Genomic DNA, 24229 nt, shown 5'->3' on the forward strand with positions numbered 1-24229 from the left:
ACCGAAGCTCTTCTTTTTCTTTCTGCTCGCACAACTCCCGTCTGTCTTGAGCCAACCGAAGCTCTTCTTTTTCTTTCTGCTCGCACAACTCCCGTCTGTCTTGAGCCAACCGAAGCTCTTCTTTTTCTTTCCGCTCGCACAACTCCCGTCTGTCTTGAGCCAACCGAAGCTCTTCTTTTTCTTTCTGCTCGCACAACTCCCGTCTGTCTTGAGCCAACCGAAGCTCTTCTTTTTCTTTCTGCTCGCACAACTCCCGTCTCTCTTGAGCCAACCGAAGCTCTTCTTTTTCTTTCTGCTCGCACAACTCCCGTCTCTCTTGAGCCAACCGAAGCTCTTCTTTTTCTTTCTGCTCGCACAACTCCCGTCTGTCTTGAGCCAACCGAAGCTCTTCTTTTTCTTTCTGCTCGCACAACTCCCGTCTCTCTTGAGCCAACCGAAGCTCTTCTTTTTCTTTCTGCTCGCACAACTCCCATCTGTCTTGAGCCAACCGAAGCTCTTCTTTTTCTTTCTGCTCGCACAACTCCCGTCTGTCTTGAGCCAACCGAAGCTCTTCTTTTTCTTTCTGCTCGCACAACTCCCGTCTCTCTTGAGCCAACCGAAGCTCTTCTTTTTCTTTCTGCTCGCACAACTCCCATCTGTCTTGAGCCAACCGAAGCTCTTCTTTTTCTTTCTGCTCGCACAACTCCCGTCTGTCTTGAGCCAAGCGAAGCTCTTCTTTTTCTTTCTGCTCGCACAACTCCCGTCACTCTTGAGCCAACCCAAGCTCTTCTTTTTCTTTCTGCTCGCACAACTCCCGTCTCTCTTGAGCCAACCGAAGCTCTTCTTTTTCTTTCTGCTCGCCCAACTGCCGTATCTCTTGAGACAGCCGAAGCTCTTCTTTTTCTTTCTGCTCGCACAACTCCCGTCTCTCTTGAGCCAACCGAAGCTCTTCTTTTTCTTTCTGCTCGCACAACTCCCGTCTCTCTTGAGCCAACCGAAGCTCTTCTTTTTCTTTCTGCTCGCGCAACGCTCGTCTCTCTTGAGCCAACCGAAGCTCTTCTTTTTCTTTCTGCTCGCACAACTCCCGTCTCTCTTGAGCCAACCGAAGCTCTTCTTTTTCTTTCTGCTCGCACAACTCCCGTCTCTCTTGAGAGAGCCGAAGCTCTTCTTTTTCTTTCTGCTCGCACAACTCCCGTCTCCCTTGAGCCAACCGAAGCTCTTCTTTTTCTTTCTGCTCACACAACTCCCGTCTCTCTTGAGCCAACCGAAGTTCTTCTTTTTCTTTCTGCTCGCAAAACTCCCGTCTCTCTTGAGCCAACCGAAGCTCTTCTTTTTCTTTTTTGCGTCCAACAATCGTTTCCAAAGCCTCGCCGACCTTGTCAGTAGTCACCTCCTCCTGCCGCATAACCTCGAGAATTTCTTTTTTCTTTTCGTAGAACGTAGCGAAATCCCCAGCTTCTGGCAAATTTAGAGCAGCTCCTGCACTTTTAACTTCTCCATCGTGAGTTCCGCAATGCGTTAGCAAGCCCACTAAAACAAAAGCCCTAGCTTGAAGTGGACAAAACAGTTTCCCTAAATCAATTTCCTAGACTAAAGAAATCCGCACCTAGCATCTGCCTGTGCTTGTTTGGTCTGGAGAAATGAACGGAAAACACTGGGCACTCGGAGTAACCAAGGTATAGCTGACGCCCGTCAGTCCCGTAGCTGCCTATAGGTCGGTTGGAGCCGGTAACTTCACGTGGACATCCAACAGCTGCCATCCAGTTTTTGGAATTCAGGTAGCAGCATCCCGCCACTGCCACCAGTTGTTGGTATTCAGGTAGCGTGACTGGGCCGGAGAAGAGACGAGGACGATCGGAGGAAGAAAACTTGGAAAATTTTATACAAGGGCTATTTACATTATGTACATGTACGGGCAACTGAGAGTGCTTCTCAGTTCAGAGAGCTTCTTAGCAGTCGAGAGTCTCTGGTATCTCTCAAGAGGGGGCTCTCTTGGTACCAAACCAGCAGCTCCTTAAATACTCTTCGTATTCCCCAGATCCCTAGCTGGGGAATACAGTTCGAAGAATGATGTCCAATCACACGATGGCACTAATGGTACCAACCACGGCAGGGCAGTCCTGATGTTTCCTCGCAGCTCGGTCGAGGGAAAGGGAACAGGACCCGGTCACGCTGTCGTCCACGCGGCCTCCAGGTGGGCACGCACGTGTGTACGGACAGCGCCCATGTTTACCCGGAAGGCGCCTGCATGACACAGGAATGCAGGCTATCTCCTAGCAGGGGTTGAAAGATCTTGTACTGGTGACCGGAACGCGGAAGCTCTGTCAAAGGTGCGGCACTCGGGCAATTGTTCAACCCCAGCGTGACCGAAGGGGACCACACTGGTGCCACACTTCGTAGTCTGAGGACCGGAACGAATACGCTTATGGTCGTCGCTGCTTCCCGTATTCCTGTTCGAACACGTGGGGACGCTATTTTCGTCGCTGCTTCCGGTATCCCTGCTGCCACGTCTCCCCCAGAGGGCTCACCCACCCTCGCGGTGGTCTTCAGGGAAGCCTCCCCATGCCCAACTTCGCCGAACTTCACAGCAGGAAGGAAGCCCGAGCACAACAACGGACAATAAACGTGTTTCTGTGAGCGAGGTGAGGCGAGGCGGCTTGTCTGCGGACTGGCTAAATAATTTCGATTTCCAGCCACATCCTTTGCTGACCTCTCACGCGTCGCAGACACTAACGTCCTCTAAGTAAAGTGCCCGGCTCGTGTTTGTCCAGCCGCCGCGGCATCGTAGTACAGAAAGGCGATGTAAAGGAACGGCGCGTGGGCACTCAAGCTAAATCTCGAAAAAAAGGCGAATGATGGTGATGATGGTGATGATGATGCAGCGTGGAAAGGAAACATTGAGGGCACAGATACAGACAGGACACAGTGAGAAAGACATAGGGACGCTGACTTTCAACTTTGAAGTTATTTCGAGGGGCGCAGCTGGCAGGGCAGGAAACGACACGGCTTTACAGGAGACGAAACCAATGAAAAGGGGAAAAAAAAACAGCAAAGCAAAACAAATAATAAAAATATTGGGTGAAACCCCGCACGAATGTAAAACCGGCGTTAAGGCAGTTCTGTTCCAAATCCTTCCGAAAAGGGGTTGGATCAGGCTGAAAGAAAACAATAAAATCAAGCGGCAAAAATAACAGGTGGCGGGACCGAACGGCTGGCCCAACAGAAGACAGCCTTAAAAATGCAACAGAAATGATTACTGAGGAGGGAAAAAAAATGCATGGAAAGGCCATGGGACAGGAGAAATTGAAATCTCTGTTCGATGACAATTCCCGCTAGTGGAAGGCACTCCTTTTCTCCTTCAGTGAAGGCAATTGAAGGGTCGCTCAAGTAGCGGGCGTAGCGCTGTTAATTTTTAAGGCTCCATGTAATGATCTCTCTCATAAGTCGACGCCGCTTTTTGTGACCATTAAGCAGATTTCTGAGCACGGAAGGCTGCCCGAATTCATGCTGTTATGTCGGTGTTTACGTAGAGTGAACATTGCCGCAATGATCGGATTGGGCGGTGTAGGCGGCACCATAGATGAAGGGAATGGAGTCAACTCTTATAGTTCACGGCACGAACAGCAATCTGTGATTCATAGCACATGAGCTTCCGTCTCCGGTAGGCAGGTTTGCGAGATTTCAAACCCTAGAAAGCTTGTCAGGAGTGGAGGACCTAACGTCCCCGTTGGCGCGTTGCCGATTCCCTTTAGGAGGGGTGAGAAATTGCGGTTGTAAGGAACGGTGGCGCGAGTTCTTTTTAGTCGCTAGCAATAAGGCTTCCAATGCAAAAAAAAAAACCGTTGTGTGAATGTCTGAAGCCATTTAGACGTGCATAAATAAAAGAAATAAGGCCATGAGTGCACTGCGCCTAAGTTTCGAGCCTGCGGCGGCGCGAAGAGAACAGCTTCGATGGTCACTTCACAAGAAAACTATACTACCACCGCAACCGATCACCACGCCCACTGATCCGTTGTGGCTAAATCGTGCCAGGATAAAAGCGCATTCGAAGCGCATGCAGGCATAGGAATCCATCTAGTAACTAGTAGAAATAGGCAAATTTTGTCGAGCCACAGCGCCAAGGGTAATCACGTTTACGAAATTCTAGAGCTGCTATGACGGTTACCCGCCGCGGTGGCTCAGTGGTTAGGGCGCTCGACTACTGATCCGGAGTTCCCGGGTTCGAACCCGACCGCGGCGGCTGCGTTTTTATGGAGGAAAAACGCTAAGGCGCCCGTGTGCTGTGCGATGTCAGTGCACGTTAAAGATCAACAGGAGGTCGAAATTATGCCGGAGCCCTCCACTACGGCACCTATTCTTCCTTTCTTCTTTCACTCCCTCCTTAATCCCATCCCTTACGGCGCGGTTCAGGTGTCCAAAGATATATGAGACAGATACTGCGCCATTTCCTTTCCCCCCAAACCCAATTATTATTATTATTATGACGGTTACATAACCACCGGCTACAGATCTTTTATTGCAACCAGGCGCCTTACTCTAATAGCTAAAAACATTGATCATTGAAAATTAGTTAACCAGCTAACTAGTTAAGATGATTCACCGGAATTCTGGTGTCCGTCAACCATGGCAATACCCTGCCAAGAAATGGATAATCTTACCTTAGATTACTAAGAGTCTTCCCTAAAACACCCGGTATAGGCGCGAGCTTTATTAGGCAAGACACACGAAAAATTTACTGCAAACTTCATGTGACCGCAAGAGTGTGCACCAGGCTGTCGGCGATTTACGACTCTTCCTTTTGAACAAAGACTCACGCATACACGGACGCCAGAAGCCAAGATAGAGGTTTTAAATTAATACGTACATTAAAATTCGGAAGGATTATTGCGCTTTTCCTGCCGCGTTTTTGTTACGGGTTGGTGCGCCATCTGCTGAATAAGCCCTTACAAAAATTAGCTTTGTGTTCCTGGTGTCGTGTTCATGCATTGCTTGTGATACATTTGGGAGTCATCAGGAAGTCAGGTATTCGGGCCTTTCAACAATGAATACTCAACAGAGGATCTGCAATGATACTGAAGATTTCCTTATGCCATTACACATTAAGAACTCTAATGTTGTTTGAATGAATTTCTTTGTGCGTACCAGAAAGGGATGCATGAAAGAACTGGACCAAGCGCGGAAGGCATTGATGGGGGATAAGAGGGTAGGCTGTATCTTTTCGTGACTCTGCCGTCAGTCTGGAAAAGGAGAGATGGGTCATTGACCAGTAAAGGTTTTCTGGGGGAAAAAATGCTTTTTACTGCTATTTGTACATTACACTGAAAGTTCTATGTTTTTGCACTTTATTTTCCAGATGAGTGCTCATTCCCTCTGTTCTTCATCCTGCGCGGTGAAAGTATCGCTCGGTGGGGTTCATATGAGTGGCTAACAAACATACGTGTTCCAGCAAGAGTGAAAGCAAGAGCTCAGTTTTTGTACTGCAAAGTGCAAAATAGAGGCTCGAAGACACTGGGGTACAGCAATGAACAGCTAAATAAGGCTCGCTCAATAGCAGGTTCAAACGGCGAGTGTAAGCGAGTGCTCTCTTCGAGCACTTTGTATAACTCCGAATATCAGTGCAAAAATGAACGCAACAAAAGAAAACTCAAGTGAGAAACATGCGGTGTACCAATGTGAACGATAAGAAAAACCGAAGGCAGTCCCTATTTATAATTACTTCTTGCTCTGTTTTTCCCTTTTTCACAGTCTCTCGATATTCAGTCACCTCGTAAGTATGTTTACAATTCTGAAATGTTTAGCTCGGTGTGACGGATGTGTGTCGCTGCCATGCTTACAAGTTGTGAAGCTGCCATAGCACATTATTCCAGTAATTTTTGTTCCGAAACGCAGTCTACTCTATGATGTAAGAATAAGCCGTGGTTTGTACCAATGATTAGGAGCGCTAGGAGACTTGTAATTGTTAGGATTAGGAGATTTCTAATTTCCGCAAAGGTTTGGTACGGCCAGTTATTTCCACGCAAGGATCGGATATGTTGGATGCCCAATGGGCTTGAAAGGGCGCACTGAACAACGTTGTTTTTTTTTCGAGCGCGCATATAGCTACTGCTGCTGCTACATTTACACGCAATGGAAGACAGGAAATAACTGTAGACACGCATATAAAGCCATAAAATTATGTTGGTTAGCAACAGGTGTTGTGGTGTATTGGTTAGCGCAGCGGACTACGGGTCCCAAAGGGGCGGATTGTAATCCCCATATGGTCTCGTTTTTGTTTTTTAGTCTTTTCTTTTTTGTTTTTGGTTTATTTTTGACGCCTATTTTGCAGTAATGATCCCAATGTTGGCGTCAGGATTTGCAACAGCCGGTAAGACATCAGAGAGTCAAGAACTATTCATCTGAAAAGCATTTTTTAGGAACACACTACAACCACGGTGGCCAATTCGCTTTTGAACACCATTAGGAATACATCAGGAAAAGGCACCAGAAATTCACAAGAAAGGCATATGAGCCTAAAGTCAATATTCATTAGAGTTTCTAAGAGAAGCAAGTACATGTTTTCTTAAGGGACGTCGCAACGTTCGGCACGTCTTGAACAGATGGCAGCCGTATGTCTCGTCTGGTAATCCTCTGGTCGTGAGCAGCAGAGGTGGCTGCTCTGTACTTAGTGTGCGGGAAATTTATTGGTTGCCTTTGTGCAGTAATCGCGCGTTTTATTTACTTTAGGGCAATGTGGGCCCACGGCTGTCATTTCGCTCGGACTACACGCTAATTCGAAAGAATGCATGCAGCGTGGCGTCGAAGGTCGAGTTATTTATGCGTGAGGTAAGAGCGGTCGCTATTGTGCCTGGCAGTGGCGTGGGGGCGAATCCCGTTCGGAGTATATGTTGTTGTTCGTTTATATTTCTCTGTTAGAAGAAGAGAGATGGAGAAAGAAGGCTCGAGAAAAGCAAATCACTGAGACGTCCTTGGGGGCCAGGAGGAATGCGAGCACTAAAACCCCGAGAAAAAGAGCGCTTCCTGCTGTGTGGCATATTGTTCATTTGCAGAGCCCAAGTGAATGCATGTAGTCCAGGAAAGGAGGCAATAAGGAGAGATAATCGAAGTACAGCCACAAAGTCTCAGTATTTAGATCTACTACAATGTTTGGTTCTGTGGGGTTTATTGTCGCAGGCTATGAGAGACGCCGTTGTGGGAGGCTCTGGATAGTTTGGACCACCTGGTGTCCTTAAAGGCACTGTCGTGCGCGGCTGGCTTGGACACATCCGGAGCCTCAAGTAATCACGTACGGAACGCCGCCTGTATGTGGACAAGAGTGCGTACGCTGTGATCCATTTCCTTTTGACTCCACATGGAACTAACGAGTCAACCGGACGGCGACTGAGGGGAGTTCGGGGTGCGCAGACGACGCAGCTTGGCCGGGCCCCATTGTTCGCAGCCCGCTCCGAGAAGCAGCAACGAAGGCGCGTCGCCTTTCATCCCTACCGCGGCGACGCTGCCCAAGGCCATTACCCTGGCGGCGGTCGTTCAGTGTGTGGCTAGGAGGCAATTTTGAAGACGCGTTCCTCGTGTTCACTGTGAGCGCTTATCAGCTCCATATGACTGCCAGGCACTTCCTGTGCACGTGAGGCATCAGGAAGAATTGGGGAGCGGTGGAGCCTTAAGTGGCACGGCTTTCGACAATCTGTGCGGCCCTCGCATGCTCTTTAAGCGAGTAATCATGCCGCCCCGCGGGGGAGGATGGAGTGATCCGAGAGGGGAATTGTTAGTATTCGTGACAGTGACCTGTCCTCTCTCCCCAATCTTTGATTGGGCGTGTTTTACGCTCCTCTGTCTCTTTTTCAATGTGTTTTCCTCTCCCATGTGTTTTATTGGATGTGTTTTCCTTTCCTCGGTCCTTGATTGGATGCGTGCTTGTGTTTTGACCTAATTGGTTGGTGTCCCCACTGAGGGCGGGTACTTAGGGATTAAAAGAAGACGTTTTGGTGGGACCGGGGGTTGATTTCGTCTGGTCACTCTGCGGATCAATCACTATGTACATAGTTGTTCTCCTTGTTGTACCTTCCGTTCTGTCTTAACTTTTTATGTGTGATTAAACAGTTTACTTCCTGAAGTTCCACGAGTAATGTGACTGAGCAAGTTTAGAACCTCAAGACGTCGGCATCCAACAACTTCTACCTTTCCCCTTCGGGCTGACATCAAGGAAGAGAAAGGGGTAAAAGGAACACAACTGGCGCAGTCGACAGAAATGCGACGTCTTCCTACTCGAGGCAACTGAAGGAGGGCGGAAGTACAAGGCGGCGGACGAGCTATAGCGTGGCACGTCCAGAGGAGAAGATTTCAAGAGTGACAGCTGGTCAACGCCGACGTGGCGCTGAAGGTCCAAGTCAGCGGGCAGCTGAAGGAACCAGGTGACCAGAGTCAAGGAGGGCGCTGTTGATCAGGAGGAGCCGACGACGACGCGGATCAAGGAGACGAGTTCCAACCGGGACCGTGCGGCGCAGCGACCAACTTCCGGGCCAGTCTTCCATGCTGGGGCACCGGCAGCCTCGTAAAGCGGAGCTTCGGTAGCCAGGCGAGTACCTTTCTGTTTCTGTCGGGCTTGTGCTTATGCCAAAGCCTTGGGTTTTGAGAAGTGACAGTGTTAAACAGAAAGAGATGGAGAACGGGGCAGGAAACGGAGAATTGGCAGCCGCGGGTCAGGCAAATGAGGGTCCGACGCACCCTCTGACAGTTAGCGCGCCGGTGCAACAAATGACCGAGTTGCAAGTGCAATTACGAATTGCTGAACTAGCGGTGGAAAAGGAGCGGTTGGCTTTGGAAAATACAAGGCTGAATCTTAAGCAGAGCGGAACAGCGGGTGGGCTTGGTGAGAGCGCGGGAGCGAGCGGAAGAATGGACGAGGACAGAAGGTTGAAATTTGCTAACCTTATGAAAGGCGTCCTCACGCCGATGCCGCTTCAAGAAGCCCTGGTACCAGGGTGGTTCGAGGACGTAGAGGCCACGTTGGGGTCATACGAAGCTCCAACCCAGTGGTGGGCTGGACTAGTTTTGCCACACCTAAGCGAGAGGGCACGCATGCTACTCACGCGGTTGTCCGCAGAGGAAAGGAGCGAGTACGCACTCCTGAAAGCTAAAGTGTTAGACAGCTTGAGGCTCACTGCCGCCGAATACAAGCGTCTTTACTCATCCGCGAACAAAAACCCAAATGAGACGTGGGAGCAGTTTGCGGTACGCCTGCAGAACTACCTGGAATACTATTTAAACAGCTGTCAGGTAACTTCGTTAGAGGAGTTCAAACTGCTAGCCGTCGCGGACCGACTAAAGGAAGCCCTCAGTGCAGAGGCGAGAGCGCACGTTGCTCTAAATGATAAGCCAGGGTTCCTAAAACCTAGTGAGATTGTCACGCTGGCAGAAAACCACGACGAAAGCCGAAGATATAAGGTCGGGAAAGCAGCGAGCGCGGCGGTGGCGACGAACGAGGCAGTCGAGGTAACACAGCGCGACGGAACCCAGTCCCGACCAAACAACACGCGGCCCCGGGGACGTGGACAGTGTTTCCATTGCCACGGGCATGGGCACATCGCAAGATTTTGCCCGAAAAGACAAACCGCGGAAAAGCCAGACATGGGGGGCGGACGCGCAGACCAGAAATCAGTAATCGCCCGAATATCGGTCCCCTTGCATGACAGGGAGACAGTGCACGGCTCAGTGGAAAGGCAGCCCGCGGAGGAGAAGGTCAGCGCCAGAGAGGTGACATTGTTGAGTAGCGGGAACGCTATAAGTGCGCGCATTGACTCAGGGGCCGACATCACGGTCATCCGCAGGTCGCTCGTGCCGCGATATGAATGCGCGGGGGCAACAATAAAACTCACCGGGGCGTTCGGAAAGCAGGTTGTCGCGGAGCTGGCGTACGTTCCCCTAGTAACAACTCAGGGAGCACCGCGAGTATCATTTGACCCGTCGGAGCGGGGCATACTGTGTGCAGTCACAGACGAGCTTATAACTGGGATAAGCGCGCTAATCACTCCCGAAGACTATGAGCAGCTTCTGAGCGATCGTGTCCATGCGCAAGAACAGGGAGAAGCCGAGGGTTCTGACGAAGAAATCGAAGAGAGGGAGAAGCGGGTTGACGGGGTTCTAGCGGGCGCGGTAGCAGCAGATTGCAGCGAAGGGGAAACCGCGGTGGCACAGACGACGCGGCAACGGTTTCGCGAGGCGCAGATTGGAGACGAATCACTCCAGGAAGCGTGGGCTCAGGCTAGAGAGGGAACACAAGGCATGGCGGTCCGGGACGAGCTTTTGTTCCACCAGGAGCCTGTTGCTGGGCATCCATGTACTCAGCTTGTCCTCCCAACCGAGCGACGCGCAGAGGTGTTAAAAATGGCGCACGACTCAGTGTGGGCAGGTCATCTCGGCGAGCGGAAAACGCTTCAGCGGATAAAGGCTTCATTCTTCTGGCCCGGGGTCACACGCGACGTGAAGCAGTACTGCCGCTCATGCCACTCGTGTCAGGTGAAGTCACGTGCACGCACAGCAGATCGAGTGCCGATCGCGCCGATCGCTAGACCAGAGGCCGCATTCCAAGTGGTAAACATCGACTGCATAGGACCGATAGAACCACCGTCAGCTCGAGGGCACCGCTATGCACTTTGTATAGTGGACATGAACACGCGTTGGCCCGAAGTCGTGTGTTTAAAAGCGCTGACCGCTAAGGCCACGTGTGACGCTCTTTTGCAAATATTCGCGCGCCTGGGAGTCCCTGAAACAGTGTGCTGTGACCAGGGCACAAATTTTACCGCAAAGCTTACACAAGAGCTTCTCAGAAAATTGGGCGCCTCTCCGAGGTTTTCCACGCCGGACCACCCTCAAAGCAACGGTCTGGTCGAGCGCTGGAATGGAACATTCAAATCCATTCTATTCCAGATTATTCAGGAGCACGGACGTGACTGGGATAGGCTTGTGCCATTCTTGCTCTGGGCTTACAGAGAGGTCCCTAATGAGACGACCGGGCAGTCGCCGTTTGAGTTAATGTATGGCAGAATACCGACCGGACCGCTATCCATTCTCCAAAAAACTTGGACGGGAGACTGGGCAGTACCAGATTCTTTGGCAACGCCGGCGGCAGAGTACCTGTCAGCTTTGCGCGAGAAGCTGGCCGAGGCAAACGCAAAGGCTAGTAACAACAGCACGGTAGCGCAACGCAGGTACACTGGACAATACAACTTGCGCGCTGTCGATAAACACTTCACAGATGGGCAGCAGGTGTTGTTGCTTGAAAGGGATGGCGAGGGAAAGTTGATGACCAAGTGGACGGGGCCGGTGACGGTAATGCGGAAGACGCGCCCGTACAGTTATCTGATCAAGCTCGACAATGGCGCATGTCGGACTGTCCACGCAAACAAGCTCAGAGCATACCACGCACGGGTGAATGTAGTAGGGGTGATATTCGAGGGCGACGCGGAGTTCGGCGACGTGCCCACGTTCCCCATGCGCTCAGTGCCAGGCGACGCGCTGCCGCCGGGTGCTCTCGAACATTTGAACGAAGCGCAGCGCCGAGATCTAGAGGCACTGATCGAGGAGAATGGCCAGGTTTTCAGCAGTAGGCCCGGCAAATGCACGCTAGGAGCGCACAAAATCGTGCTAAAGGAGGGTGCTCAGCCACGGGCTGGCCATGCATACAAGGTCCCGATGGCGTATCGGAAGGAAGTGGAGAGGCAAGTAGATGAGCTCCTGGAGTGGGGACTAATATATCCCGTTGAGAGTCCTCATGCTCACCCAGTGGTTTGCGCCTGTGCTGCGATTATCGGAAGTTGAATGCGATAACCGAGCAGGACGCCTTCCAGATGAGCCTACCGTCTGAGCTGCTGTTCCGAGTAGCGAAGGCCAACTTCATCAGCCTAATAGACATGCTGAGAGGCTATTGGCAAATATCCCTTGACGAGCAGGCACAGGCCCTCACGGCATTCGTCACTCCGGTGGAGCAGTACGCATGGAGGGTCATGCCCTTCGGCCTTCGAAATGCGAGTTCGACATTTCAGAGGGTCATAAACCAGGTACTAGCACCGCACCGCGAGTACGCATGCGCCTACATAGATGACCTCGCGATTTATTCAGACACCTGGGAGGAGCATTTGAGGCACGTTCGGGCGGTGCTCGCTTCGATCGCAGCCGCCGGGTTCACCGTGAACGCAGGCAAATGTCATTTCGCGAGACGAGAAGTCGAATTTTTGGGCCATGTGGTTGGGTCGGGGAAGCACAGCGCTAATCCAGGAAAGGTCAAGGCAATATACGAGATGCCGAGGCCCCAAACAAAGAAGGAGCTCAGAAGCTTTCTGGGCTTAGCTAACTATTACCGACAATATGTCCCCGACTATTCTCGCGTCGTGCTCCCACTGACGAGCTTAACTAACAGGCGGACACCGTAGCGGCTCCCATGGGATGACGAGGCGCAGAAAGCTTTTGATGAGGTGAAAGCTTGCTTGAAGAGCGCATCCTCACTTCATGCGCCTGACCCAAGTAAGGAGTTCGTGCTCGCAACCGATGCTTCGGACTACGCGGTGGGTGCCTGCCTTGCCCAGTGCGATGACGAGGGCCGCGAGCAGCCTATCGCTTTTCTGAGCAAAAAGCTAAGCCCGGCTCAGACCCGCTGGGCGACTATCGAGAAGGAGGCTTATGCCATCATTTGGGCATTAGGGCGACTTGAAGTCTGGTTGTGTGGCGCACAAATTAGGGTCATAACGGACCATAACCCGCTCAAATATTTGACTCTGAGTAGTCCGCACAGCGCCAAGCTGACACGCTGGGCACTCGCTCTGCAGAGATTCGATATCCGGGTCGAGCACAAAAAGGGGGAGCAAAACACTAATGCCGATGCAATGTCGCGACTCGTAGCTGCCAACTAGAGGCGTGGGGGTATCCAGGGCCTGGAGTTATGTCATGTATGGAGGTGTACCCTGAGGCTTTGGCAACGCATATGGTTCGGCAGCGGCAGATGGTGCTTCTTCGGCTCCGGGCCCGCGGCACGTTGGTCTGTTTCGGTTTTCTGTGTGTGCTTCATTCCAAGATGTTATGCAGCACACTTGGTGGGGAGGTGTCGTGCGCGGCTGGCTTAGACACATCCGGAGCCTCAAGTAATCACGTACGGAACGCCGCCTGTATGTGGACAAGAGTGCGTACGCTGTGATCCATTTCCTTTTGACTCCACATGGAACTAACGAGTCAAGCGGACGGCGACGGAGGGGAGTTCGGGGTGCGCAGACGACCCAGCTTGGCCGGGCCCCATTGTTCGCAGCCCGCTCCGAGAAGCAGCAACGAAGGCGCGTCGCCTTTCATCCCTACCGCGGCGACGCTGCCCAAGGCCATTACCCGGGCGGCGGTCGTTCAGTGTGTGGCTAGGAGGCAATTTTGAAGACGCGTTCCTCGTGTTCACTGTGAGCGCTTATCAGCTCCATATGACTGCCAGGCACTTCCTGTGCACGTGAGGCATCAGGAAGAATTGGGGAACGGTGGAGCCTTAAGTGGCACGGCTTTCGACAATCTGTGCGGCCCTCGCATGCTCTTTAAGCGAGTAATCATGCCGCCCCGCGGGGGAGGATGGAGTGATCCGAGAGGGGAATTGTTAGTATTCGTGACAGTGACCTGTCCCCTCTCCCCAATCTTTGATTGGGCGTGTTTTACGCTCCTCTGTCTCTTTTTCAATGTGTTTTCCTCTCCCATGTGTTTTATTGGATGTGTTTTCCTTTCCCCGGTCCTTGATTGGATGCGTGCTTGTGTTTTGAACTAATTGGTTGGTGTCCCCACTGAGGGCGGGTACTTAGGGATTAAAAGAAGACGTTTTGGTGGGACCGGGGGTTGATTTCGTCTGGTCACTCTGCGGATCAATCACTATGTACATAGTTGTTCTCCTTGTTGTACCTTCCGTTCTGTCTTAACTTTTTATGTGTGTATAAATAGTTTACTTCCTGAAGTTCCACGAGTAATGTGACTGAGCAAGTTTAGAACCTCAAGACGTCGGTATCCAACAACTTCTACCTTTCCCCTTCGGGCTGACATCAAGGAAGAGAAAGGGGTAAAAGGAACACAACTGGCACTATGCAATAAACTAATTGAAATTACGTAAAGCAGACGAGAGATAGACATTCAATCACTCGTCACACCAGTGCAAGAATTTTTGAGCTAGCATCAATAACAGCGAAGATATAGACGATTAAGAATTACGCTCCTCCTCTCCCCCCTCAACTCATACACGAGGAGCACCAGAAAAAAATAAAGAAAACAGCTCTGGGACTGGGCCCTGCCCATGAATACTTCATCCGCTGACGTTTATTTTGCTACTTCCGGTTGTCGCTCCTAGCCCACCAGCAGCAGCGTCGGCGTCGTGGCGGCATCTCTCCGGTCTCTTCGCCTTGCTGGATTGCGGCGCGCATCGGGTTTCTTTGCTTGTCATCTGTGGTAATTAGCAGTAATAAACCCGGACCTAGTGGTGCGACTGCTCGCTTTTACGGCCGCGATGGGCATCGAGCCCTATGCGTGCGCACGAAGAGCCGTGCGAGTGGCTCCGAAACTCCAGAAAGAAGGAGGCGGCCGAGGAAAATTGAAATCATATGCGCGAAGGCAATGCCCTCTCTCGCGCTTGCCCGAGTGGGTCGCGCGGCGGCACGAGCAGACGATTTTCACGGCTACCGGAAGTGTGCCCGTGACGTCGTGGCTGCCGTGGCTCCACCGAATGAGTGCGTGTGGTGGCCTGGCGACGTCATGGGTAGTGTGACGTCTTTTTTTCACGATTTTAGTTTCAAAATCGGTCACTACGAGCACACCAATCGGCCCGCGAATTAAAAAAAAAAAACACGGTTTTTAAAAGTTCATTATAAATTGCCGGCTCAGTTCTGAAGACTCATACTTGGTGTGAATGCTTCTTAGCATCATTTCTAAGCATTTAAAACATTTATAAGCGACTTTTTATTCATTGCATAGTCCCTTTAACGTGCACTGACATCGCCTCTAGGACAGGCCTCTAGCACGGCTACACAGGCCTCTAGAGTTTCCCCTCCATCGAAAGGAGACCGCCGTCGCCGGAATCGAACCTGCATCTTTCGGGATAGCACCCAAGAACCATAACCATTAAGCCACCGCGGAGGCTTGAAACGTGCAGTACATGCTTGTGTTTGTGTTTTAGTGATTTAGAGGTTTGGAGGAGACGAGGAAGCAAGCGCATTCGCACTGCTAATATGGTCGAAATAAAACGTTTCTGCACTGAACTTCTCATCATGCGCTTTCTCAGTCAAGAGCGGCGTAACAGCACCCAGGATTATTAAAGACCGGCTAGGATTTCAATGGCGCTCATGAGCCATTGGTATTAGACCAGTTCGCGGACATCCACATTGCAGGCTTCCTGCTCACGCAGCGTGCAGTGGCACTCGAGAAGCAGGCTACAGCTCTCGCTATAGTACACGCTATAGTACTCGCTATAGTACACCAATAGAGGCCTGTCGAGGCCCGAAGCACGCAGAGATGCTACAGGCAGTACCTTACCCAAACCATTAACTTTGGCACCTTACCCAACATCCGGATACCCGTACTGCTTGCGGGGTATCACTCACTTTATTATGCTTCCTATGGGAATGCTTACACCTACCGGGTAATGCCCCACTCATTTTTAGCTGCAAAATACTACCGGCTTTCTAACTTGAAAAATGCCGGCGTGTGGCGAAGCCTCTATAGTTAGTCACGTGGTGCAGGAAATGACGAGAAATAAACGAGGCTTATTGAGGTTGACTTTGACCAAACTGGAGAAATAAAATAAACATTGCCGCGACTGGGTTTCAAAGCCGCGGCGGCAACAATAGATTAGCTTTGCTGGCCACACTGAACGAGAGCACTATGGTATCGCCGCAGCTGAAACTGCAACACACACTCGCGCTGTGCATTGCCCGTCGTTGTCTTCATCAACTTCAATGTGTGCATAAATCACGAAAGGAAAAGAAACGCGCTTTCAAATGCGCTTTCAGGTACGTGGCGATGGTGCCCACTTGCAAAATCTGCTTTCGCACAACATTTCGTGGTTATCAATGCTAAACCACCAGCAATTTTTTTAACATCGTACTCGGTTTCGAGAGGCCCGTCTGACGAGCACGGCTCAAAAATAACTAAAGCTTATCTGGAGAGTGCGGCTGGTTGCCAAGGCCACTGGGGTCTAGGAATTAGGTCTGCACCTGGGACTTCGAATACATCACTGCTCTGCACTTTTGAATAAATTTGTTTCCTCCTTCTCTTCATGCGCCGGTAAAGTCATTTCTCTTTCGTGTGCAGTGTCCTTTCGATTTTAGTGCCACACTGCGAATGCGGAACGTCTCCGCTTCTGCTTGCCTGTGCGCGAAGGAATCTTAGTTGTCACTGAAGCGCGACAAACATTAACGACAACCCACATGAACGACGCGCGAACTTACAGCTTTTTATTGCAATCTGAAGCATACCTTCCTGCTAAACTGCTGTGGAAGCCATATCAAATTGCTACTTACATTGCCGCAGTATTTCTCTCTTGCCTCTCCATCAATTGATATCAAAAGTAAAGCGTTCAGTGACTGAATGTGGTTCCGAACAACTTGGTAAACCAAGCCTCCTTTCATTCACGAATCTTCCTCACTGACATTGCTCTCATTTAACTACCATTCAAATAAATTGATGTTCACGGAGGTTGAAATGGCTTTAGGACTTCCGTCACGCGAAAAAGCGTATAATATAAAAATAATCTTTTATTGTGTACTTCCTCTTGACACACCCCCTTTTTTTTTTCAAGCGTTCATTAGTAGGCCAGGAAAATGTGACTAGCATTGTATAAGACTGCTGGAGTGCCTTCGACCATGGCAATTGGTTATTTTCGGGAGTTTAAAATGGAATGCTTGGTATATCTACCTATCACCTATTTATAGCAAAATCTGACGACAGCTGCCATATTTTCTGACACCCCTTCATTAAAAGTAAAAACCTGCTCTATTATACTCTACTAAAATATTGCAGCCATATTGTTTTCACTTGTGCGTCAACTTTGAATGCGAAAGCGCTACTTCACGAGATCAAACAGGCTCACCGGTTTGTGTGAAGCTTGACCTTGAGGATGACCTTGGCCAAACCAGAAATAAATAAAATAAATATTGCCTCAACTGGGACTTGAACCCGCCGCGGCGCTTACAGAAGTGCTCTGCTGGCAGCTGCATGAGCGCAGCCGATCACAGTTCGTCGTAAATTGCAATACACTGTCGCGCTGTGCATTGCACATCTTATTCATAAACAAATGCAACTATCACACTAATATCCGCGCTTTGAGCTATGTCCCGGCAGTGACAGAGAGATGCGTGCGGCTTGTGTTGGCATGGACAAGGCTGTGGCAGAAACACGGCACTACAGCAATACCTGTTGGCGTTAATAACACTGCTTCAAAACCGCGGCACTGGAGCATAAGCCGCGGCGGCTGCGTTTTTATGGAGGAAAAACGCTAAGGCGCCCGTGTGCTATGCGATGTCAGTGCACGTTAAAGATCCCCAGGTGGTCGAAATTATTCCGGAGCCCTCCACTACGGCACCTCCTTCTTCCCTTCTTTTTTCACTCCCTCCCTTGTCCCTTCCCTTACGGCGCGGTTCAGGTGTTCAACGATATATGAGACAGATACTGCGCCATTTCCTTTCACCAAAAACCAATTATTATTATTATTATTAAGCCACCAGAGTACATTGGGCAAATTGGCATTTACGATGGAAAAGTTGAAGATGCGCATACCTGGCACCCTGTGTCGGTGGACACCTCAATCGCGCTTTCGGGTGCGTGGCGGCGGTGTCCACCTTTTTTTTCGTGATAATAGCAATGCTAAACCGCCATCCTTTTTTTCCCTTTAGTGCTACGGCAACGCATTGTACTGAGAGCTCTCCGCCTCGGCCTAGTAACACAAGTCACTTCAGCTGAAATGCGCGAGTTAACATTCCTGGACCTGCGTCTAAATGAAGCGTTTGACCATTCTACCCTTCAAGTGGTCGTGGAACCAGCTGTCATGAAATGGCGGTTCACATTGTTACCGTTATGTTTTCCTAGCAGTCTTCACTCAACAATCGCCTCTTTTTTGCAGGGTTGGGCCGATGTCAGCTACACCGGCAATGCACAGATTCGGACCCCAAATATTGATGCTCTCGCTTGGAACGGAGTTCGCCTCACGCGGCTTTACCACCATAACCTCTGCACGCCTTCCAGAGCAGCCCTCATGACTGGGCGCCACCCCATACACATCGGTGGGCTTCTTTCCAAAGTATTGGTAAAAATGCGAGGTGGAAACGATGTGCATATGACAGCACATACAAAAATGATGCTGGAGGTTTAACAGACGACATCTTAACGGGACAGCGTAAGGGCCTCGTGTCGCACAAAGACCAGTGTCGGCGTTGCGGTTGGTGTGACGGAAAAATCTGGATTGTTTGAAAAGGTTGCTGCTACAGTAGGCTCTCTCAAATGGCGCCAGCCACAACAGTGCGCACGGGTTGCGGAACACACGCTACTGCTACGCCACGCAGGACACGTTTGTACGGCTTCCTTAATATGTCGTGTGGTCTTTCACGATTGGTCTTCAGTGCGAGCTTTCATGGCTATTTTCATGATGGTAATTGTGAAAGAGGAAGCAGTGTCCGTGTCTGCGTGGGTAAGAGGAGTTGCTGTCACGTCATGCTCTTAAAGGCGGAGCTTAAAGGTCTCTTCGTTTTGGCTGCACTGACTGCACCAGTTCAAGGAGTGCAGGACTTTCACCTTCGTTTTGCAAAAGTGCCAGCCTAGTGCAGTGCGAGTTATTGGCTTGCTTGCACTCTCGGAATAGTAAGCGCAGCTGTAATGCAGTGATATGGTGCCCCCATGTGCAGGTTCTTCAATATTTAATCGTAGTTTAGAGGAAATGATAAGTGTTCATTACTGAAAGCGGCAGGTGGGTAATTTGGTGGCGTCATAATTTTCAACCTGTGCTGTCAAGTCGAGCCACATGAACAACATTTCATCGCATATTCGTAAGTCATCGGCGCACTTACATGCAACGGCTCTTTTTTCTACGTGTAAAACGACGATGTCCTGGGTCTCGCTCATGGCAACAATTATTGCTATTTGCTTCTTGAAAATTCTTCACGTGGTTAGAGATTTTGGCGGCCGTTGATGTCGACAGCACGCAGCTGGCTGTAATTTGGTGGCAACGCCAAGGTTGGCAGACGACTAGGCCTGCACTCGACTATTTGTTTTGGAAGCAGCCAATACAGCCAGTGCTAAGCTGCCCTTGAGCTGATGCTGTACGCTCTCGGCACCGCCGCTGAACTTGAACGAACTGGTGCAGCCAGTGCAGCCAAATCGAAGAGGCCTTAAGTGCCCCAGAATCGACATCTTTGAATTACCTCAAAAAGGGAAGTGTTGCACTGCTTCTGAAGCCAGAGAGCGAAAAGTGAGCTCAGATACATATAAGGCGAAAAATGTGAGTTGTACCGTGCCACATGAGGGGTATCGGTAATCGGATTTCAATAACGAATCGTTACCAGGCATCTACGATTGGACGAACGACTTTGTAAACATTAACAATCGGCTTTAAAGTTTGCTGAGTCATATGCTTTAAGCAAGAGAGAGTGCGCAAATTTAGCTGTAATAAGAAGATTTGATATCACGGTGTATGCGTAATTTTATCAGTTTTTCATTAATAACATTAAAAGTTCCATCCAGTTAAGTTCCATGGCTTGCGTTTGGCTAGGGACCTTGATGCAGGCTCTAATGGCGCCACGGCAGTTCACAAAACTTTGGGATGTCTTCGTGACGAAGTCGCCCATTGTATAGAAATATTTGTCCCTGACGAAGGTTTTGCGGAGTGCACGCAGCGCATATACACGGGAACCTTTCGTGCAGCTTCGAACTCTTCATACCTTATGAGACGTAAGCTGTATGCGTGTGTCGTATACATACAAATGACAACATTGCGCTTAGAATGACTAGCAATTGAATGCCATCATGTTCAAGCCAATTCAACCAATGGTTTCGTAACAGAATAAGGGGTAGACATTTTTACCAAGTGGCTTGTAAAAAGAACTCGGATGTGCTGCGTATTTGTACCTCAGTCTTTTCGACGCATAAGAAAACTTGGAGTAGAACAGAAATTTCATTTAGAAATATGATGAGGCAGTTTGGCGTCTAAAACGGTTTAAAAAACGAACACTTTCCCAAATTATATTTTTCTCACCAATATGGGTCCCGTCAAACGTTACGCCCTAGCTCGTAGAAACACACAGAACATCATGGAGCCCTGTTAGCGAAACTCGCTCAATGGTTGGTTGTATTAGACAGTTTTAGTTTCACGTACGTAGAAGCTTCACGCACGTAGAGCTGTTACGGGTGACCAGTGCGCATACGGAGAACGCAAAGGATGTGCGTGTGTCTCACGGACGTACGTGAGATTCGGATTTCACGTTGCCGTCTTTGTGTTTAATAAAACTTGTTGTTGGTCTAGTTGGTGACAATTGAATAAAAAATTCAGGGCACTTAGTTGACCTAAAGTGCGGTGAGGCGAAAGCCTTTAGCGCGGTGTTGCTGCTTGTGTCACTGATGTGTGGTTAAGATGTTTATTAAGTGCACAATTTTTTGTTAATCTGAAATGTTGGAGACACTGGAGGACATTTGGGAGGCATCCATCTGATTCGACGCCTTTCTGCAAACACTCTCCAGTGTCCTAGACAAGGAGAACTGCATACGCGTTGGCAGGAAGTGCGTAGTCGTTAGCACGCTCCACTGCAGAACGGAAGGATGTTGGCTGGAATCCCATCGTGCACATAGATTTTTGAATCTTATCCAGTTGAAGAGTGTCACGGACGGACGTTCACTGCGAGTATGAGCCATTAAACGTTGTCGCCTTAAAATGTAGCGCAAAAGCGACGAGCACGGGAGGAAGACATGACAAATACGAACGCTACCCTGCCGCATAACGACGAAGCCCCCTTCTTTGTCCGCCTGTAGCGGGTGGAGTTCTTAAACTTTAAAATACTTCACAATGCTATCTAAAACACGATTCGAGCGATGTCTGGAAGTTTTTAAAGCACACTATGTGACGCCGTCTACACCATCGAGGATGCACCTCTCAACTTCTTCCGCATTGACCTTCTGTGCTTCAAGAACTTCCCAATCCCTGGACACGATATCGTGTTTTGAAATCTTTTATTCGCCTTAATTTTGCCCATTCATGCACTCACATGACGTTTAAAGTGACAAATAGCTTTTGTTATTCAGATATAATGGTGATTTCGTGTTAAGTCTGAAGAAGCAGCGCTCCGACGCAGTTCGTCTGGATTTGTTTGGACTAGTCTTGTATCAGATTGGGTACAGCAGTGTCTGCATCTCTCAGTAGATGGCGGCAGGCACAACACACGGCGTCCGTCGAGTACGTGCAACTAAAAAGGTTTCAAACGACATGCGCGTATGCTACGTAGACTTCTCACGTTTGCGTACGTGAACTCTTTACGTACGTGAAACTAAAACTGCCTATTATTCTGCAGTGTTCAACTGACAAACATGTAGTACGTAGGCTCACTGTTTTCCGTTTGCCGGCACTTGAAGCAAGTAGATCAGCTTGGGTTCCAGTCTCCTACAAGGGATTAATACTACAAATATCATGTTCTAACTTATATCAGGTACAGTCGCGTTCAAAAATACGCGGCCCAGAGCCTGCGAAAGCACCGGTTTTGGAAAATGCGAGTTAATTTTAGTGACTTGCTTGCAGAAATGTGGAGGTAATTTGAAAGTTTGCTTGAAACATTGGGCTGTTATGTTTGAAAAATGAAGGACGTTAAGAAGCGCTGTACTGACGCCATGCAGTGACATTCATTGGAGGGCCAACGGTCGGCAGAAATATGTAAGTAAACTGATATGCACAAAATTTTACGACATGAAAGCCGTGCCCTTCAGCTACAACCTCTCGTAATGCATAAGTAGTCATCGCCTAGCGCTCATGTTCCATAGTGTCAGGCTGAAAGAAACTCTGCACTCATGCGCAGGAATGCAGCATTTTGTTATCATGATGTCGGAGCCAAGAGGACTGTCACTCGACTTGAAGCTTCTTCCAGAGTGGCTCAGCGACTTGGGCTACACGTCGTACATGTTAGGGAAGGTATGTGTCAGCTCCTCAACCCGCTTTCTGTGTTTGCGCCACCTGTATTATCGGTCCGGCCTTCTGATATAGATACTGCTGCTCTGAAGTGACACTAAAGAGAATCGTGCGTGCCGCTATGCTTCAGATTAAGCACTAAGACTCTTCCATTGATGCTGATTTGGGATCGGAAGGTCTTATTCATGAAACATAGCAACTGACAGACCTTTCAAGACACCGCAGACCCACATGTGGCGTCATCCCATACCGCCACGCGTAATGGCTGGCGTGTGATTGCCTTACAGCGTTATGTGTCGTCATGTTCTTGCTACTTGCGTTCGACAGCACTGCAGCCCCCCCTTTTTTTTCATAATACTTCTTCTCAAAAGGCTGTCCGTGACTTCTGGTGTGCCCCAATGCAGCGTCTTGGGGCCGCTATTGTTCTTTAGTGTATATCAATGACTTGAATGATGCCTTTCACGGTCATGTTTCTGTTTCTGTCCGGTTGTTTGCGAATGAATGTGCGGTTTACAAAGACATTACACCCTGAAATGATCATACAGTATTACAAACAAACCTGCACTATACATGAGTGGTGTATGCGTTGGGGAATGCAACTTAATACCGCAAAAACTGTTGAGTTGCGAGTTACAAGGAGGAAGATAATCAGTATCTATTCTTATTTACTTGACAACAATATTGAAGTAGACAAAGTACAAATACCTTGGCGTCAAGCTTACTAATAGGCTAACGTGGTCTCCTCACATATCTGCTATTTCCTCTTCAGCTTTTAGAAAGCTATGGTCTTTGAAGAGGAAACGTAAGGGTGCACCTGTACAAGCTAAACTTTTAGCCTATAATGCCTCCGTCAGAGCCAAACTTGAATATGTCTGCATTGTATGGAATCCGCATAGTAAGAAAGATACATTGCAGCTCGAGCGAATTGAGAGAAAAGCTGTACGCTAAATTTTCAGTAAATTTAAAAGAAATCGTTCTCCTTCCTTACTGATGCAGCAACGTAAAATAGGTTCTCTCGAATCTCGTTGCAAATTCAGTCGATTCGCATTTTTGCACACCTGCGCGTCATATAATTTGAAATTAAACTTCCTGGATTGGTCGATAACCAAAGAGCACCAGAAAGACTAGGCACACATACCCTCACTCTCTAGCTTCAATTTGTGCAAGAACAAACTCATTTAAATACGGTTTTTTCCCAGAACAATAAATGAGTGGAATTCCTTGCATTCGCACACTTTCGCAGCAAGCAACATTATTACGGAATTACAGCGTCAACTTCTGTGTTGCTAATTATATTTTGCTCGTAATGAATATTTTGCCTGTGTTTTCTGTATGTCATATGCTTTTTATGTGTGAACTTCCATGTGGTCACAAATGCACCTCCTGCCTGCATCATGTGTGTATGGCCTGCAGTATCTGCAAATAAGTAATTAAATAAGTTAATAAATAAATAAATAAATACCCTCCTCCACTGCGCTATTTTTATTTACCTCTTCCTTCAAACTTTAATTTTGCTATAAAAATGTCATGGTGTCAAAATCAAATAGTTCTGGTTTCCCTTTTGTTGGAAGTCCTGCACTAATATGACAAATGTTTCGGCTATATTTCTTAGGGCGCGAAAAATACAAACGAAATTTTTGATTTTTTTATTACGTAGATGAAACTGCGCCAAGGCATACTCCAAACGAACTGAACGTGGCCTTGCAATGGTGATTTTTATTGTGGTCATGACGTTTTCGTAGCTAAATGCTCGCTGAATAAAATAGCTGTTAGTGTTCATTCAACTAGGCCGTTGAACTAAACCTACAAGCACTGGCTCTACAGCAGTTTGCTGCTCACATAGAGCCAGTTTAGAAGCTCTTTCAGGCCATCAGATGCATAGAAGGGAACAACGACTTGCGTTATTTCTGATGCCTTACCGTACTCATAGCGACCTATGCCTTGCCTTCTTCATTTACATTAAGATGAGTTGAACCCAAATCGCACCATTATTTTTTAAATCTAATTAAGATGAAACGAAAGAAAAAGGAAAGGGCAGTGAAGAGCGGTTTATTTATTTATTTATTTATTTATTTATACATACTGCAGCGCAATTAT

The 24229-nt window shown here is 48.9% G+C and overlaps 1 protein-coding gene across 1 annotated transcript in view; it reads left to right on the forward strand.

Moving 5' to 3' along the window:
• LOC144124655 (arylsulfatase B-like) overlaps positions 1–24229 on the forward strand; it is a 74301-nt gene that overhangs the window by 21101 nt on the left and 28971 nt on the right. Inside the window, exons 3-4 of the mRNA XM_077657465.1 lie at positions 18095–18254; positions 22023–22135. Of these exons, the coding sequence (XP_077513591.1) occupies positions 18095–18254; positions 22023–22135 (273 nt within the window). The remainder of the gene's footprint in view (positions 1–18094; positions 18255–22022; positions 22136–24229) is intronic.

The sequence above is a fragment of the Amblyomma americanum genome, chromosome 3, assembly GCF_052857255.1.
Source record: "Amblyomma americanum isolate KBUSLIRL-KWMA chromosome 3, ASM5285725v1, whole genome shotgun sequence".
NCBI lineage: Eukaryota > Metazoa > Arthropoda > Arachnida > Ixodida > Ixodidae > Amblyomma > Amblyomma americanum.